Source organism: Ursus americanus, chromosome 16 (assembly GCF_024610735.1).
Source record: "Ursus americanus isolate L20-20 chromosome 16, mUrsAme1.1.p, whole genome shotgun sequence".
In the NCBI taxonomy this organism is placed as follows: domain Eukaryota; kingdom Metazoa; phylum Chordata; class Mammalia; order Carnivora; family Ursidae; genus Ursus; species Ursus americanus.
The window spans coordinates 2718028-2737656 of NC_142142.1; the positions used below are offsets into that span (position 1 = coordinate 2718028).

The 19629-nt window shown below is 49.8% G+C and overlaps 1 protein-coding gene across 2 annotated transcripts in view; it reads right to left on the reverse strand.

Moving 5' to 3' along the window:
* Window positions 1-19629, reverse strand: part of SYT9 (synaptotagmin 9) — a 188701-nt gene that overhangs the window by 6505 nt on the left and 162567 nt on the right. The window contains exon 7 of one of the 2 annotated variants that reach the window (XM_087868070.1): window positions 1755-2434. The exons of the other annotated variant lie outside the window; for it this stretch is intronic. Within the exon in view, the coding sequence (XP_087724196.1) occupies window positions 2342-2434 (93 nt within the window). The 3' untranslated portion in view covers window positions 1755-2341. Of the gene's footprint in view, window positions 1-1754; window positions 2435-19629 lie in introns of those variants that run through there. 2 annotated transcript variants of the gene reach the window in all.

Genomic DNA, 19629 nt, shown 5'->3' on the forward strand with positions numbered 1-19629 from the left:
TCAGCAGAGACCATGCTGCCAGGGGCCAAATGATAGCACAGCTCTGACTTGATCTCCATAGCTGGGTTTTGCTTACCTGGTGAGTGTCCTTGTGTCTGCAATTAGCTGGAGTCAAACTCAGTCCCCGGGAATACTGTGGAGGGGCCCAGTCTTCTTCTTTGGCTGGGTTTATTTTCTGGGCTCTGATCCTGGCTGGTCCCAGTATCCTTTGTGTTCCCACTCTGGACAGTGCCACAAAGACCCCAGAATGTATTTGGTCTGCCAGCCCACAAGAGGACAGGATAAAGGAGTTTCAAAGTCTGGTGGAATGATGGGGTCATCTCTACCAGGGGTCTTGCAAGAGAAGCTTCTTGGAAATGAACTTCTCCTAGGGCAAGTCAGATATACAATTCAGGTATGAAAAAAAGTAGTTGTTACAGGAGAAGGGCAATTTTGAGTGTGGCATGGGTGAACTGTGCTGTGGCCCAACCCCTTCTGTCTGTCTTTTGTCAGGGGAAAGACTGGAAAAACTCAACCAAAGAGAACAAAATAAGAAAATCACAACACCTTTCCAACTCTTATAACCGAATGGGCTGTTTCTCAGCCAAGATTTCTGTAAACCGACGTGTGAGGAAAGATTTGTCTATAGTTGAGAAGAGCACTGACCCAGCAGGGTTTTGGTGGGGAGACGGGGTGGTAGAGACTGTGGTACCAGCAGCAGAGACCACAACGGCGGTGCCCACTGGTGGCCAGAAGGCTGGCCTAGCTGGTTCCAGGGCTGGCACCAGGCCCATCTCCAGGGGCAGAAGCAGCAGCATCCTTGCTATCTGACCAGTGACCTCCCAGGCAGCGCCAGGGGTTTGGAAGGCATCAGAAACTTCAGTGGCATCAATAGGAAGTAGCGGTTACAATCTTATCGGAACAGAGCGGAATTGAAATGAATTCAATTGTCCTGAGACATACAGATCCCATTTGAATTAAATTGAATTGAAACCAAGGATGAGAACAGTCTCAATGAAAACTGTAATGTGAAGTGACATTTCGATCACAAAAATGACAGCTGATGTGAGACAGGCCATTGAAACTGACCCCAAATTAAGAACATGAAAAGACTGGGTGGATCATTAGATAATATCTTCCTGTGAATTTGAAAATGGGTTTTGATTACAGGAAGTATCTAAGGGCTTTGAACTAAGAAGCTTGTCAGAAATTGAAGTGACTCATTACATGATTCAATCTTACATGGGCTCATTATTGTTACACTCGTATTTTAAATTTTTATTTAAAAACCATAAAAATCTCATGATTTTGTTGATTATTACTTACCCCTGCTTTGCAAACTATATGAGGAAGCCTCATGACCTCCTGCTTAGAATCTGATTGGCTTCTTTTTTCTCTCTCCAAAGAGGGCATTCTTTGTTCTGCATTGCCCCTCCCCCCTTTAAGAAGCGTATTACGTGTGAATGTGCCTGTACCCTCAGTCAGGAGACAGGGGCGACAGCTGGAAAAGCAGAGTCCACGTGGGCAGTACTACTGCCTGTGGAGAACTCCGGCACCCTGCTCTACCCTGAGAGCTCTGCACAGCTCACCTCGTGCAGCGCGCCTGGACCCCCTGCGACGGATACCACACTTACAGTTTTACAGAGGTGACTAGTCCGAGAAAGGTCAAATGACAAAGGTGGCGAACGGCAGAGTCAGCACCTGCCATCATGTGTTTATGGTTCCAGGTGTATGCTCTTGAGTAACATGCCCAGGATGGCCAGTTATGCCCCCCCCCCAATATGCCAACTCCCTCACAGCGCCTTTCTAAACAGGATTTTCAATTCAGAGAATAACTCTCAACAGTCCGGACGTCGTAGGAAAGTTCACTAAGACCCGCTGTCAAGGCGACCTTCAGGGAAAGGCAACGAGTGTTGGCCTGTGGGACACGTACGCCGTTCCTGAGAAGGCTCGTCAGGAACAAGCGAGAAGCAAGGGCTGCAAGTGAGGTGTCACGGAAAAGGTTCGGGGCGGGGGCGCTGTCAGAGTTTTCGGATGGCGGGACGAGTCAGGGAACTGTTGCAAGGCAAAACTTACTCTACTTAATGGAGTTGCATATTTGCAGTTTGTTACTCCAAGTTTATCATTTATTACATTTATTCATTAATTCATTCCACAAACATTTACTGAGCACCAGGCAAACGTGCGGACCATTAGAAACACAAAGATGACCAAGGCACACCACACTCTTGAAGAGCTTGTCAGCAAAGGGCTAGAGTAACCGGACACTGAGCAAGAAAAGAGAGTAAATGAAGTCTCATCAAGCTTGACTGTAGGGGCGCCTGGACGGCTCCGTCGGTTAAGCATCAGCCTTTGGCTCAGGTCATGATCCCAGGGTCTTGGAATTGAGTCCTGCATCGGCTTCTTTGCTCAGCAGGGAGTCTGCTTCTCCCTCTCCCTTCCCCTGATGGTGCTCCTGTCCTCAAATAAATAAATAAAATCTTTATTTTTTACTTATTTTGAAACTTAACTGTAACTGCTATGATAGTGGGGAGAAACGGATTGTGTGTGTGTGTGTGTATGTGTGTGTTTGCGTGCTCCCACAGAATTCCATCTATGCAAATCGGGGAAGAAAAAGGAAAAAAAGTTATAAAAACGACTGGATTAGGGTGAAGGTTGAAATGTTCCTGGGATATATGAGAGGCACTAGATTGTGAAATGAAGTCCCACTAAGAAAGCCTGGTGTCACCTCCCACTGACAGCACAGCTGCAGAAGCCAGCCAGAAGAAGGGACTTGCCTTGCGAGGGCACAGCTCTGGTGAAACTTTCCGGGGGGCAATCCTGCCCTTTCCCACGTCTGTGCACAGGTATCTGACCTTTGCAATTTGGGACTCAGACCTCTGAAGGGCCATCTGTAGTCTCAGTTGCCACTGAAGAACTGATCGTTCCCTTCCTGCTCTCGGGAAGATCACCTTTGCAGCACCAGAAGGGTATAACAAACAAGAATTCCGAACGATGAAGTAATAACGCTTTTGTGTAGGTTTTATTTGTTTCAGTGCAATAACCCATTTTGTGATCACAACTCCGCTTTATGTTTTTGAGGTAAGTGCTTAATAATATGATATAGTAAAAATTATTAGATTTATGATTTTAATAGATATATTTAGGATAACTTGACTAGTTACATTTATTTAACCTTTCAATGCTCAGGAAAATCCACTACGCTAAGTTTATAAATTTATTTTTAAGATGCTGATATGCTTCAGGTAATTTAATCTAAATGTATAGGATTTTTTATTTGCATCTGAGAGTTAACAGTGCTTGATTGAGAATCTTAAGGACAGTGAAAATACTCTGTATGATACATGCCATTATCTGAATGGATACTGGCCACTGTAAATTTGTGCAAACTCAGAGAATGTACAACATCAGGAATGGACCATGATGTAAACGACAGACTTGGGGTGATATTGATATGTCAATGCAGGTTCACTGACTGTAACAAATGTGTCACTCTGGCGGGGGATGTTGGTAGCAGCGGAGGGTGTGCATGTGTGGAAACACTGGTTATATGGGAACTCTCTATACTTTCTACTCAGTTTTTCTGTGTGAACCTAAAACTGCCTAAAAAAATAAAATTTCTTTAAAAAGAAAGAGTTAACAGTGCTTGAGAACAATTTTGTTTAACACCTACTGTGTTAGACGTTTGAATTGTCTGACATAACCACACTTGAAACTTGTGGCTTCAGTTTGAAATAGGGAATTTAGTCAATCGATTGCTTAAACAGTGCTTAAATATTAGGAGAATTTTATTTGCTAGATTATAAGTTTTTTTCCTTGAATTTGGAACGTTTAAGAGAATTTGATTAAGTGTGAAATTAGTGTTTAGCAGTTTAGGGAAATATAATCTGTCAAGTTAATGAGCTAACTGAGAATTAAACAAAGAACAAATGAAAATGAGTGTTTTAATTTCAAAACATAATGATTGGATCTATAAATCATTATAATAGTTACTATTACATAGCATTTAGTATGAACCATTCTAAGACTATTACATCTATTAATTCACTCACTTCTTACCACAATTTTCTGAAGTGGGTATACTATTATTATCCCCATTTTACAGATGAGGAAATCAAGGTACAGAGATGTAAAATGACTGTTTTATCAAGTGCTATGGAATGAACTGTGTACCCCACAAAATTCACATATTGAAGCCCTAACCTCCAGTACGATGGTATTTGCAGATGGGACCTTTGCAGGGTAACTAGGGGGAGAAGAAGTCCTGAGGGTAGGGCCCTCATGATGGGCTTAGAGCCCTTACAGGAGACATCAGAGAGCTAGCGCTCCTTCTGTCTCTCCACCTGTCATGCGAGCACATGGGAGGAAAACAGCCATCTGCAAGTCAGGAGGACAGTCCTCACCAGAACCAACCAGGCCAGTACCCTGACCTTTGACTTCCAGCTTCCAGAACTGTGAGGAATAGACACCTGTTGAGTAAGCCCTCCGGTCTACGGTATTTTGTTACAGCAGCCTGAGCTACGGCACCAAGGGCATCAGTGTCCCAGGCTTTTCATAACAAAATACAATAAACTGGGTGGCTTAAGACTATAGGAATTTATTCTTTCCCAGTTCTGGAGGCCAGAAGTCTGAATTCAAGGTATCAGTGGGGCCATGGTCTTTCTAAAGACTCTTTGGAAGAATCCTTCCTTGCCTCCTCTTGGCTGCTGGTGGTTGCCGGCAATCCTCACCATTCCTCGGCTGGTAGCCGATCATTCCACTCTCTGCTCCACCATGACCCTGCATTCTCCTTGTTGGCTCTCTCTGTGCCTTCATCACATGGTCTTCTTCTTATAAGGACATGAGTCATTGGATTTTGGGCCCATCTTAATCCAGTATGATATCATTTTAACATAACTCAATATATCTACAAAGACTCTATTTCCAAAAAACGTTCTGGGTAGATAAGAATTTTGGAAGGATACCATCAACCTAGTATCCCATGTCACCAACAGCCAGCACATTGATAAACTGCATGTCAGTTCTCTGTCCTCATCCTACTTGACCTATTGGCAACATCTGAGATCTGACCACTCCCTTCTCCTGGGAACAGTATCTTCTCTCAGGTCTTTGGACATTCCTGGTTTTCCTACTACTTCATCAATAATTTTCTCCTCCTCAGTCTCTGTTGCTTTCTCTCCTTTTTCCTACCTTTAAGTATTGGAATGTCCCAGTTTTTTGTCCTTGGGCCTCTTCTCCATTTATACGTCAACCATCTTTACAACGTCAGCTTGACCTTTCTCTGGAACTCTAGATTTCTGCATTTAACTTCCAGTTGATGTCTCCTTGTAGCTATCCAAGAGACGCTTCAAACTCGGTAGGTCCAACTTCTGACTGCCCTGCACAGGTGCTCTACCTACTGTCTTCCTCGGCTCACTTCCAGCTGCTCAGGCCTGAAACGTTGAATCCTCCTTCACTTCTCTCTGTCATACCCTACATCAGGAAACCCTATTAGGTCTCCTTCCAAAAATATATCCAGAATATAACCACTCCTCATCACTACTCCGCGTCTACACCTGTCCAAGCCTCTACAGTTTCCATCTGGGTAACAGCAGTAGACTCCTAGCGTATCTCCCCCCTCCACCCCTACACCCTATAGTCTATTCTCAACATACAATCAAAGGGATCAGTTATAACTTCAGCTCATATCACATCTCTACAAAATCCTGCAACGGCTTCCTGTTCATCTCAGTGTATGAACCAGAGTCCTTATAAAGATTTGTTAGGTTCTATGTAATCTGAGCCCTGCATACCTGTTACTTTTCTGCTCTCATCTCCTATTTCCCTCCCTCCCCTGCATCCCCCACATTGTTCTCAGGGCTCCTTGTCCAAACTTCCCTAAGGCCTTTGTATTGGCCACCCCCTCAGCCTGCATACTCACGTGGCTTCCTCCCCCTCCTCTCCTTCAACCGTTTGCTCAAATGTTTCAGTTCTCTGTGAGACCTACATTACCTCTATCATCACCCCCTCAAAACAACCAACCAACCAACCAACCAACCAACCAACCAACCAATCAAGAAAAAAACCCACTATTATACTTCTGGTTCCCCTTACTTGCCCTATTGTATTTTTCTTTTTATTGATTAGTGATTATTACTTTCCATAATACATAATATGCTCATTTACAATGTTTATTTCCTGGTTTTTCCAATAGGATATAAGCTCCACTTGGGCAAGAAATTTTGTCTATTTTTTTCTCACGGATGTATACCCATCCTAGGTACTCAATCAATATTTGTTGATAAATAAATGACTGAATCCCCCACATCCCTCTGCAAGGTGATGTTGGAAAGGAAACTTGATTGAGAACTACTTGAACAGAATGCCACAATACAGACAATAAATGATGCAAAAAATATGAAGAAGCACCTTGAAAGATTGTGGAGATAGGCAGCCGGCATGGTGAGACCAAGCATGAAGGAATTCTGAAGGAGATGGTCATTGTTCTTCTGACCTGTTTTTAAACTAAGATGATTCTCTGCCCAGACCCTTTTGAGAACTTATTTTTTTTGCCCCAAATCCCATCTGAACAAAGACTAGGAACTTGGCACTGTCATCATTCTGCACTTGGAGAACAGAGTGCTGGAAGGAAGGTCGAGCTCATTTGCTCTTCAAGAAAATGGAGGTTCTTTGGCTTTCAGAGCGAGCTAGCCCTGGGTTACTTTTACACATTAACAGAACCACTGTAGCTGTAGTTTTGAAAATATGACATGCGGAATCCATCTAACAAATCAACAATCATTTTCTAAGTTGTAAGATAGAAGAAATGGAATTCTATCCAACAAGAATTTATTCAGTGCTGACTTTGTGCTAGGCATTTTGCCAGGTACTGGTTATACAACAACGAATAACACCTGCTCTCCTCAAGGAGCAGTCAGGTGGGCTGTGGATGACACGTACACAGATAATACCAAGTGGCACCAAACGCCATGGTAGGGGTAGGCCCGGGGTACCAGTGGGAGAGAACACATACAAGAGACACTGAACTCATAGGAGGAGGATCTCCAGAATGCCTCCTGAAGAAAATAACTGATGAGATGCTTAAAAGATGAGCTGGATCTCGCCAAGCAAAGAGAGGTAGAGAGGATAGCACAAGAAGTCAAAGCAGGAGCAAGGGCACGGGGGTGAACGAAAAGCATGGAGCAGGCCACCAGAAATTGGGCATGGCCTCAACACAAAGTGCAAGGAAGAGATGGAGGCAGGGTCACAGAGGCCCAGGAATGGCAGGATAGGGAGCCTGATCTTGGTCTGAACAAAGTGCAGCTATTGGAGTAGGGGAAGAGCAAGGCCAGATTTGTATTTTGGGACTTGGAGCCTGCAAGCAGTGCCGAGGTTGACGGGGAGCACACAGGAGAGCAGGGAAGCCAGGGTGGAGACTACGTTGGAGCTGCTGAAGCACCCCTCTTGCCTTCACAGTCCTCATTCACGCTGGCCCTATAGAAGTGTCGGTCGGGGCAGATGGGGAGGAGGTGGCTGGCTTTGGCTTCTGAGAGCTCTATTTGGCTGGTCTTCAAACAGGACCAGAGTATTTAAATTCAGCATTTCCTAAAAAGGGACAAACGGAGCTCTGAAAAATAATGAAGGGCTACAAGCATAAATACCAAAGAGATAATGAATGAAGAGTCATCTATCTACCTACCAACCCACCAGTGTTTAGTATACAATAAAACGGATGCTTGATGGTAAGTATCTTCTGGCTACAGAGCAAGACCCCAGTATCCTCTAGCTCTCATTGGCCAACAACGGTAGGTAGATGCACCCAGCCTGCCGCACGTGTGGGTAACTTGCGCCTCTCCTCTGGATGCTTCTACCCATTTTGAAGAGCTATGTGCAGATTGCATGTGTCTTAATCTTCCCTTGGGACTCACACTGACCAGTCCCCTCCTGCCTATTGATGATCACATGCTAGAAACTTCTATATGGACCACAGTGGAAAGGCTCAGTCACCATCTGTAGCAAAGGTCCAGAAATGAGCTCATGTCAGCTAAATACATCAGTTGAGCGACTAATGAAAGCCCCTACTTTTCAGCATGGGGAGGAAACAATCTCAGACCTCAAGGGGTTCACAGTCAAGAGAGAAGACAGATGATCTAACTCACTATAGAGCAAAAGCTAGAGGCAGTAAGCGGTCAGTGTGAATCACAATCGAAGTACCCTGGGAGTACTTCATGCTAAGTGGGTGTCGCTCACTGGAGACTTCACACAGGAGGTGGCACTTCAACCGAACCCTGAGGATTACGTGGCATTTATATGGTAAGAATGGAGAGGAAAGGCACTCTAGGTTAAGGACGCATCAGGAGAAAAGGCGAAAAACAGAAAATTAATTTAGGGAACATAAATAGCCATGGCCAGCCAGTGGAAGCTTTTGAAGGAGGGAGACCTGGTAAAATCTGAATTCTCCTTCCTAAGGAGAGTGGCTTAAAATGAGGAGGAAACAGCTGAGCAGCTGTTGATGCTGCTTCCAGACTACCTGAGGGAGAGATGGCAGGCACTGGGGGGCCTCCTTCCTGGGCACCTCCTGGGACTAGCCTCACCCGAACTGGCTGGTGACACCTGCTTCAGCAGACATGCTCTTGGAGATGGGCCTCCATGCCCAGAGTTTACACAGGCCAGAGAGAACAGCTGTAGAGCCTATGGATTGCTGCGATACCACAAGAGAGAAAATACCTGCTACATGGCGGCCTCAAGCAGGGGTTCCCCACCCCCTCCGCTTACCCAGGCCCACCATGATCCCCCCTTCCCTTCTCCAGGCGTGAGTATGGATGTGTTCCTCCTGGAGGAAACTTGGGAGAAGTTCTCAAAATGAGCTTCAACTCTGGGAGGTAGTTGTAGGGAATAAATACAGCTAATAGGTTGAACAAACTCGTTTTGAAAAGTCAGGTATGTGGTAATTTAAAAATTGTAATGTTTTACAGTTTACTTTTTTGTGTGAGAGAGAGAGAGAGATCCTTAAATATGTTTGTTGTTTGAAAAGAGGGTATGATAGGGGGCACCTGGGTGACTGTCGGTTAAGCGTCTGCCTTCAGCTTGGGTCATGATCCCGGAGTCCTGGGATCAAGCCCCGTATCGGGCTCCCTGCTCAGCAGGGAATCTGCTTCTCCCTTTCCCTCTGCCCCTCCCTCCACTCATGCTCTCTCTCTCTCAAAAATAAATACTTAAAAAAAAAAAAAAAAAGAAAAGAGGGTATGATAGATGACACTTTCTTTCCCCCAAAGATTTAGAGGCTTATATGAAGTTATAAATAATATCAACATTTTGGGGTATTATTCCTACCATTAACTTTTCATCTCAACTTCCCAAAATGTCAAAAAAAAAAAAAAAAACCCTATCAGCACAATTTTCCTTTATCTGAGTATCTGCTGTCTTCTGAAAAATCTGACTGACAGTTGGCCATGAATGTATCTCTCTGCAATGCTGTAAACACCGGGCCTCGGCGTGAATGAGAAACAGGAGCCCCTCCGGGCACACTCGGCACTTGGTGAGTGGAACGACTGCTGACCTCAGCTTCGCGTCTCCCTCAGCCCAGCTCCCTGCTGCAGGAACCACCTGTAGAGTGTTTGCGAGGCCCCAGGGAGAAGCTCTTGGGGATGGGGGTCCCTTGGGGGACTTAGATTATCAGATAAAGCCCAGATCTCATCTTGGCCTGAGAGGCTCACATCATAGGAGGCCGTATTATTCTGAGGAACGACGTGGTGTCTTCCTTGCAGGCAGTCTCCCGAGATTGGCAGGGACAACTGCGACTTGAGGTGGAGGTTTCCTTCCCTGGTTAGAGAATGTTCAGTTTCATATGATCTGCTGGTCTTATCATCACTCAGGTCACCCCCAGCCCTTAGGCAAGTTTCTTTAAACGCCGCAGCCAGGCACTAGCTGTGCTTGGGAACTATGGAGGAGCTGGGTCCAGGCTGGGGGTAAGAGGTGCAGGAGGGGCTGTCAGCTTGGAGAAGCAGGTCTGAGACCTTTGAGGATGACCAGCAGAGAGACTTGGAGTGCGGCTGGGGGCAGAAAGGCGAGCAACAAGCAGGACTTGTGAGACAGGGAACCGCTGAGCCGTGTGGGGAAAGGAAGCCATTGAGGGCAGACACAAAGGGTAGGGGCTCAGACAGGTAGTGTGTGTGGACCCTGGACCTGCATCAGGGGGCTGGAAACGCGGGGAGACGGGGACAAAGCAACCGAGGATGGAGCCAGGAAGAGGCAGCTCTTTCTGGATGAATTAGGGGTTGGTGTTACCTGTGGAGAAGCTGAGCTCTCACAGCTCTGAGTGCAGCACCTGGCCTGTGAGACACAATGCGCTGGCAGAGGGGGCAGGTGAGGAGACCGAGCTCAACTCCTGTCCCCGGGGGTCCTGATGAGCGGCAGCTGCCCTCCTCCCCTGGACCCAGACTCCCTGGGACTCGCGTGCCAGGCCTAGCCACACCGCTTCCGCTCCGCTCTTCCCAAGTCTTTGTTCTGCTGTCTGCTTCTTGTCCCACATTTCTGGTAAGTGTCACTTCCCAACACCAAGGTGGCCCCATTCACCCCATCACATCTCTCTGGCGTATTCTCATCCTTGAACTTATCATGACCTATTTCCATTTACGTGTTTGTGGCTGGTCTGTCTCCTTCTGCCAGAATGCAAGTTTCACCCTCAACACTGCATTCCCAGTGTGTGGAACAGCACGTGGCCCGTGGCAGGTGCTCAGTGAATGCTGGCTGGATGACTGTGGGAGGGCAGACATCAGAACAGCTGAAGACTGCTGTGGGAACTGATGATAAAAGTGGTGACGGCCAGCCCCCGGGGCTGAGTCTGCAGTGTCTTCCCAGCTCAGGCTGACAAGACCCCCTCCTCTCCATCACTTGCAGCGCCCCCAACCACAGCAGTGAGTCCTGGAAGACATGGCTCTCCCTTTATCCCCCCTCACCTGCACCCTACTGTCTCAGCTGGCACCCCACCCGAGATGGGGGAATGAAAGATATGCTATGAGAAAGCAGGGAAGGGAAAGAAAGAGGAAAACAGAGAAACGAGAATATGGAGGGAGACAGATGCGCATGCGTACGTGCATGTGCGTGGGCGGGGTTGGGGGGAGGTAGAGGACAGGGAGGGAGAGAGAGGGGGAGGGGAGGGAGAGAGAGGGGGAGGGGAGGGAAGGAGGGATGTAGCAGAGGTAAACAGAAGACGAGAGCAGAGTGAGACAGAAAATAAATGTTGTCTAGCTTCTCCCAGAGTTTCCAGGTGCCAGCCCCAGACCTTCCTGGAACTTAGATACATTTCTGTTCTTGAATTCCAATAATTTCCCTCTCCTTACAAAAAGTCCCGAGCTAGCTCCATTTGGTTTCTATGACCCATAACTAGAATAAACCAAAAGAGGAAGGTGCTGAGTGCCGGCACCACTCCATACCCCGAGTGCCCGGGGCTCCCAGACTCCCCGCAGCAACCTGCACTTCACAAGGCAGAGGCATGAGGCGGGCCCCAACTCACCCCTGCAGCCCCCAGAGCTGGCATAGCTCGCAGGGCCACCCCGCTCACCTGCAGTCCCAGGGCCGCCTACTTGCCTCAGGGGGGCCCTGTCCTCCCGTCAGTGTCTGGTCCCAGCCTTGGCCTACCGCTTCTGCCTGCCTTTGTCAGTCTTGAAACTCGTCCCTGTGGCCTGGGCCCTGTCGGCTACCCTTCCGGCACCACCCTCTGAGGCTCCCCAGCCCCAGCCACCTGCTGTCACTCTTCTCTTCACCTTGTTGAGCTGGGCAGGTGCTGGTCAGTTCCACCCTGAGCTGCTGAGTGACGTTATCCACACGACTTTACCGTGTCTCGGTCTGCCTCTCTGTCTCTCCCTCCCTCCAGACACTCAGACAATGTCACCTGGACTCATTACCACTTTCTCCACATCTCGACGCGGCTCTCCTTTGATCTGCTCTGTTCTGGGGCAGTTTCTGTGTGATGGCGACATAGCAGTAGCGACACCACATTTGTACCCTCACAGCCCACGGCCCAATGGGAAGACGTGACTCTTCCTGACGGTTCCAGCAAAACCCCTGGGCCTGACTTGGGTCACGTTGCCACCCTGAACTGATGCCCGAATGTGCCGGGGCGCCACAGACGCATTTCTGGAGCTAAGTGTGTGGTCACGTCCCCCAGACCACAGGGACACAGAGGGGGTGGGGTGGGTCCTCGGGGGGACGGGGTTCTTTTATCAGAAGAAGGAATGGTGCAGAAGCAGAACATATGCTTACAGTTCAGAGCCTTTCACATTAGAGAAAATCATGTTCTTATCTGTAAAAATAAAGTCTTTGCTGTTACGAAGTTTAATCTTATCAGGATACAACATTTAAAAATACATTTGCAGAAAAAACCCATAGAACATATCTTGGCTGCTAAAATAAAAAAGGTATCCCATTAAGTGTTTAGGATGTTTTTTTTTTTTAAAAAAAAAAAGGTTTCAGTTAATCCATATTACTGCGTATTGTTCACTGCACGCCTACCGGTTTTGAAAATCATGGTTATGTCGAAGCAGCAGATGATTAGGTGGGGGAAAGATCAGAAGCAGAACAACTGAGAGTAAATTCGCAAACAACTTTCCTGACAAACCACTTGGGAATGTGAGGTCACGAGGGAGAGGGAATCAGCGCCAGCAGGAGGAAAACACAAGAATTTTCCAAAAATTCTCAGGCGTTGTTTTAGTTCTCCGTTCTTAGTTGAGCTGAGGGAATAACGGCGCAGAGGGAAAGTCTCTCCGAAGCAGCAGGGCTGGGGGAGCCGCACACGGACTGACCGCGTGAGGGAGGGGTCGTGTCTGCTGCAGCCGTGTCTTCCAAGCTGACGGGCACAGAAGCGGGTTTGAGAGTTGTGCTCCGCGTAGGTACGTGGCAAGAGGGCAGGGGAAGAAAAAGAAGAGAGCCACCGGGACAGCTGTAGGCTGCCTGGTTCAACTTGATGAAGAGAGGAAGACGGAGCCTTTCCTAAGCACTGCCCCTGCACCTTGCTGCCATGACAATCCACTCCCCAGTCCTAGCTGCTTGTAACAATGAACACGTATTTCTTGCTCAGGGGTCTGGGGGCTGCATGCAGTTCTGCTGGGCTCAGTCAGATCGGGCTCCAGACCGGGGAGGTCTGCCTCTGTGTCTTCTCGTTCCAGGACCTCCGTAATTCCCCGACAGATGCCCAAAGCTCGAGGGGTAAGTAGAAGCACGGGATGTCTCCTAAAGCCCTCACCTGGAGCTGGGACCCCATCTCTTCACCAGAGCAAGTCAGAGGGCCTCATCCAGAGTAACTGGAGTGTAAGATCCTCGCAGGGTGTAGAGAGGGCACGTAACGATGGACATATAATACGACCTACCTCAATATGCCAGCTCCGCCACTTCTTCGCCTCAAGATGTTGGAAAACTTAGCCAAGCTTCAGTTCTTTCATCGGGGGAGATAATATCGTTTACCTCACAGGGTGAGGGTGAAATTGGATGATGCGTGTGCAGTGCTTAGCACAGCGCCCTGGGCAGAGTCGCTGCTCGATGTAGGAAAGCTCACATGCTATTGTTACTCATCTGAGGTACTGTGTTACAGGCAAGGCACACCTGCTTGTTAGGAGGGCGACGACCGGCTCCGGGGAGAAGGCAGGACAGTGACTGACAGCTTAGATGGGCACAGTCCAGGGCAGACGAAGGGAGGTGGCGGTCGGGCAGGCAGGTTAGGGCTTAAGGTGGTGGGAAGGCCGTGGGCACACCAGACGTAAGACTCATGAGCGCGGGGTGATGCATGAATGAACGGAAGCACTGGGTGATGCATGAATGAACGGAAGCACTGGGTGATGCATGAATGAACGGAAGCACTGGGTGATGCATGAGTGAACGGAAGCACTGGGTGATGCATGAGTGAACGGAAGCACTGGGTGATGCATGAGTGAACGGATGCACTGGGTGATGCATGAGTGAACGGAAGCACTGGGAGATGCATGAGTGAACGGATGCACTGGGTGATGCATGAGTGAACGGAAGCACTGGGTGATGCATGAGTGAACGGAAGCACTGGGTGATGCATGAATGAACGGAAGCACTGGGTGATGCATGAATGAACGGAAGCACTGGGTGATGCATGAATGAACGGAAGCACTGGGTGATGCATGAATGAACGGAAGCACTGGGAGATGCATGAATGAACGGATGCACTGGGTGATGCATGAATGAACGGATGCATGGCTGAGAGACGGCTCAGGTCAAGTCCCCTGCGAACAGCTCTGGGAGGGCAGTTGGTCTGAGCGGGGTTATGGCTTTATCTTCTCACCCCAGGACAGCCTGGTCACCTTACTTCCTCCAGGGGAGGCACACTTTGCTCCCTGAGGCTGAGCCTGCCAGGCCTCACTCCCTTTCCTTCTGCCCCCACTGTCCAGTCACCTCATCCCTCCCACTGTATTTCCCCTTCCCCGAAGGGAACCTCTCTTTGAACCAATTCCAGACCTCCACATGCCATCGTCTACATCCTTGACTCCTCACTCGAACCTTCCACCTGCCTCCCCGCCTCAGGTTCTCCCTTGGAGCCACAACTCTGCAGCCCTCTCAGCAGAAGGCAGTTTAGGCCCGCGCGTCCCCTGGGTCTCAGGGTGGGGTGCTGGCGCTGTCTTTTGCTCTTTGACGTCTCTGCTCCTCCACCTTTTGTCAAACCTCCTGCCTCCCCTCGATTTCCCTTCCCTGCTACCTCCAGGAACATCCTCGGCCATCCTCTTTCGTTCTGTGAAGACGGAGGCCCCTGCTGTCCCTGGCCCTGCCATGGCCCCGCACTGATCACCAGTGCAGGTGGGTGTCTCGCATCGGTGCCAACCCATCCCACTGTGGAACCACAGGCCGCTGTTAGGCAAGGATGGTGACAGTGGCTGTGGGGTGGAATGGAGATTCAGATCTCCAGGGAAGTTGCAGAGAAGTGGCCTCTAACTCACTGTGCCCCCTGCAAAATTATGTTGGAGGCCCTATAAAAGGTGAGTTATTTTGGGAGAATTCTCTGTGTTCTGAAGCAGAGATTTTGCCACTTTATCAAACGATTTCAATAAGTCTGTAGAACAAAACCGCGCACGACACAACGCTGGAGACGCAGTGGGCACAGCTGCCATTTTCAGCCTGGACTGAAGTGGGATCATCGCGGCGTGAAATTGCAATAAGTAGGCAGAGTCACGCTGCCGAAGCCAGCGCAAGCACACGCACGGGCTGCTTTCTTCGGAGCAGGTCTCCGGCTTGTGGGGGGTGCACAGAGGCTGAGGTCCTTTTCACAGGTGCCATCGAAGGCAATGACATCCCCCCAGCCTCAAGCCAGGTCCCCACGCCTGAGGATGGCACGTCGGATGGCTAAGGCTGTTTGCAGAACAGACTCCGAAGCCTTCCTGGAGGGCACAGCCTCTACCCCTGCCGCCTCCCCATCTCCTGCCTTCACACCTTCCTGAGCAAAGTCAGCAGACCATCTCGAAATGTGAACTGTCCCGGAGTCGGGGGGGCCTGGCTCCCTGCTGTATTTCTTTCCTTGTGGGTCTTACAGACTTTCCCCGATAGCCCCTCCAGAGAGGGAGATCCCGTGCTGTGGAGCAAGGCCTGGGGTGTTGCAAGGGCTTGGGCACTCCGCTTTGCAGCGGGTACATTCTGCTGAAATCATGCAGTGGCTGTCAGTGAAGGAGGCCCAACCTAGGAGTCAGGGAAGGGCCTGCATTCCTCATTGGGAGCACATGGGAAGCGGGGCCCTCCGTCTCTGTCTCATCCAGCCAATGCCAAGCACCTACTCATCGCTGGGGCCTATACAAGCGCCTAGGGATTCAGAGATGAATGAGATCCACTCCCTGTTCTCAGGGAGCTCACAGTCTATTCAGGAAAACAAATACGAAATGGCGAAATCGCATTATGGGAGCTATCACAAAGGTATATATATGACGAGAGGACGTTCTGTTTGGGTTGAATCCAAAGTAAGTACACGTTTGCAGGGAAGACCTGGGGAGGCGTCCTAGGCAGGTGGGACAGCACATGCAAAAGCAAAGGGACATCATCAGAGCACAGTGTCTCCACCTCCTAGAAGCAGCTTGCGTGGTGCGGCTGGGCGTAACACGTCAAGGGGCCGTGAGGGGCTAGGCCTCCAGACAGACAGGGGCCAGGCTGTGAAGGCCTCTGTGTGCACGCTCGGGAATTTGGGTTCTCTCCGTAACAGGAAGCCTGGGAGAGCCGCAGGGATAGACAGAATTGGGGTGAGGTGCCAGGGTGAGACACGTGGTGGGCAGGCAATTTCCAGATGTGTTCGCTAGAACACAGGGAAGCTGGCTCCCTCTGTCTCCTGCTGCAAAGGGGGCTCTGGTTACAAGATGGAGACCGGTCAGACCCCGAAACACAACATCTCACAGCACTGGAAGGCTGAGCTCCGTCGGGTGCCCTTCTCTTCTCTCCCTCCCCTGGACATCTTGGTGTGTCAAATCACAACGATTATCAAAATTTACCTAGCATCCATAAAGGGCAGACACTGTACTGAACACGCTACGCGACTTTCTCATTCACAAGCTGCTCCATTTGGGCAAGTCTATTACTGTGCCGGGAACAGAGATGAATAATCTGAGGCTCAGAGAGGTTCAGAAACGTGCTCAGGGACACACAGCTCAGAAGTGCTGGAGCCAAAACAGGAGCTCAGTGGTCTGACTCTCGAGCTTGTCTTCAATCCCAAGCTCTTCTGGGTTCCCACAGTGAAAAGACCTCCTCCCTGGCTTTCAGTTAGTGGGTGGTGGCCTAGGGCTCCTACAAAATCCCTCCCAGGAGCCTGCTGGGAAAATGAGCCACCCTCCCATCCGTCCCCAGGAGCTGTCCTCTAGGTCTCTATAGTAATCCTACTCTAGAAAATCCTGAGCCCCATGGGAGATCAAAGGCAGGGCTGGGCCCCGCCCTACCAGTGCATTCCGGCCTGGCCCTCCCGTGGCGGACTTCCAGGGAGGCAGGACCAGAATATCCCTGGCTCTGCCTCCACAGTGTAGACACACAGGGCCTCCATTCGCTCTGGAAACTGGGCAATTTTTCACTTAAAACCATCTGAAAACAAACTTCATGCCTTCAAATTTATACATTCACAGAACATTTCTAGACTCTGGAATAGGATTAGGCGGTAATGATTTAATTGATGGTTAAGTGTGCAGATAAAATGAATGTGCTGAATCCTTTCTGTAATTATCTCTCCAAGGAGCCCCGGCAGCTGTAATTACCGTCTGAGGCCGGAATTACAAGCCAGCTGTAGTTTTAAGCAAAATGTGTTGAAGTCCCTGCCAGACGAGTGAAAGTCAGTCAGGAGCTGCACCGGGGCCCCCTAGGACTCGTCAAAAGGAGCACAGACCTTGCAGAGGCTCTTGGCTCCCAAATCTGGGGAATGTGCTCTCGCAATCCCTCTGCACCCCTGGCCCCGACCAGACCATCACTCCGGCGGTCTACACCCTGCTGGGGGCCAACACACCAAATTAGGTTATAAATCCAGGTCTGGATTAACCAGAATGGCTGTCTCCACTGATCAAATGATTCCAATCATGACTAAATGTTTTGCGGGAGCTAAGCTCCTGCCGGGACAATTATGCGCAATTCATGCATTCATTCAACAACCACCACAGAATTGTGGAGTGCTTCCTCTGAGCCAGGTGCCAGGACTGGGTAATCACAGGCTAACAGAGCAGATATGGCTCCTGCAGTGTTGGACCACACTGCTCGAGTTATCCTTGACCTGACTAGGACCCTGCTAAAGATCTCACGCATCTGGCCCCGCGAGTGAAGAGCAGGATGGTGGGGACAAGACAGTGTCCGGAAGGGGTGGGTGCGCCGAGGCTGAGGGGAAGGCCCAGGAGCTGCTCCGTGCAGCATAGCCTGTTGGAGGCAACGGGCTTGGTTCTCAGGCCTCTGGTCTGCGGCCCCCGTCACGCATTCAGCACTTCCCGAGACGCTTGTCACGCGCACAGGCTCTGCTCCTGTCTGGCTCATTCCTGCTGCCCCCGAACTAGGGGTCCCATACACGATCTTTGCTGTGCAGGACTCTTACTAGATGTGAACAGGGCCGAACACAGCAAAGGGTAATGCTCACCGTAAGTGTTATCAAACAATCTGATTTACTTACTTGTGTCTATGGCCTTAGACTCTAAATTCCATGGGACATGGGGGCTAGCATTTCCCCCACTTTATCTCTAGTGCAGAATGCCTGGCACCTGCTCAGAAATAGCGGTTTATCAATGAAAACAAACCATAACATGCGAGGGGGGATGAAGGCAGACAGGACTGGCACACTCTACTACTGGAGGGAGGTCAAAGGTCCCCAACTCCACCCCCAAAGGGAAGGGGAGTCAGGTGCAGGTTCCAGGCAGTAGAGTCTGTGGAATGATAAGCAAATCCAGGCTTCCCCAGGGGTCCACTAGAATTCATCCATTCCCGTTCTCTCTTTCTCTCTCCACTTTTCCTCACTAGACTGTGCTCCTGGAAAGAAAGTGCCATGTGTTTTTATTGCTGAATGCTCAGTGTCTAGACATTGCGTAGTACAGAGTGGCCCTAAATAAGCGTTTATTGAGTAAGAGTCTCAGTAAAGCCATCAGAGTGCCGAAAAGCTACCTGCACTGACGCCGATGGCCAGGGGAGGGCAGCAAAGGGCAGCAGAGCTGATGGCAGAGGCTGAGGACGGGGAGGTTTGCTCTTTGGGGATAGCTTGGCATTCAGGAGAAAGTCCTATTATTCATGTGAATATCTGGGGACACTTGGAGGCACCAGGACAGGAGAACATTGCTGACAGAAGTCCAATGAAGCCCAGTGTCATAAAGGAGGGAGACCAATTTGAGCGGGCAGCTAGAGAGGCTAGGGGCCAGTGCCTGAGAAGAGGTGTGTGGACAGCAGGGTTCCAAGGGAAGTAGTCTAGAGTCACAGTGCTGGCAGCACAAGCCCTGTGCAGAGCAGCTCCCAGAGCTCCAGACTTACTCTTGGGGCTTTGGTTCTTAAAGTGACAAGTGTCCTGAAAGTCAGGCCTGTTACTGCCTCCCACCCTGGTTTGGGCTCAGGAACAGGAGGAGAAGGCCAAGACCAGACCAGGCTGTGTGGAAGGATGTTCCCAAGGTCCCCCATGGGTATGGGGACTGGCAGACTGCCAGATCGTTGGAAGCGCTCCTCATCTCTGTCAATTTCCCCTGGTGCACAGCGTGCTGAAGGCACGTGCGAGATGTAACAGGAGGCAGGTGGGGCACCGGCCATGGCTGCCTGCCAGGACCGCCTCTCACCCAGAGAGGTTCTCAGTGGGGGCTGCTGGTCCAGCAAACACGAACTGCAGACTCGATTGGCTGTCCTGTGGTGCCCACGTTGGCTAGAGAATTCTGTTTCCAGGAGGACAATGGAGCCCAGAGCTGTTATGGGTGGTGGACCTCAGGGGAATGGAGGGAGTCACAGCTGGAAGGTTAAACAGACATCGCTAGGCGACAAGGAGATGGCGTCTCCTGTCAGCATGAAGGGAGTCTGCCTGAGGGTAGAAAACTATCCTCCAAATCAAGGGAAGGCCTCTGTGCCCTGATGGGTGTGACATGGCCAGCTAACCACCAAGTGGGAGGTAGGACACACGTCCCTTCAGGGTGCTCTGGGTGTCAGGAACTTTGGGTGGTCCTTAGCCCTGGAGAGTATGAAGAGGCA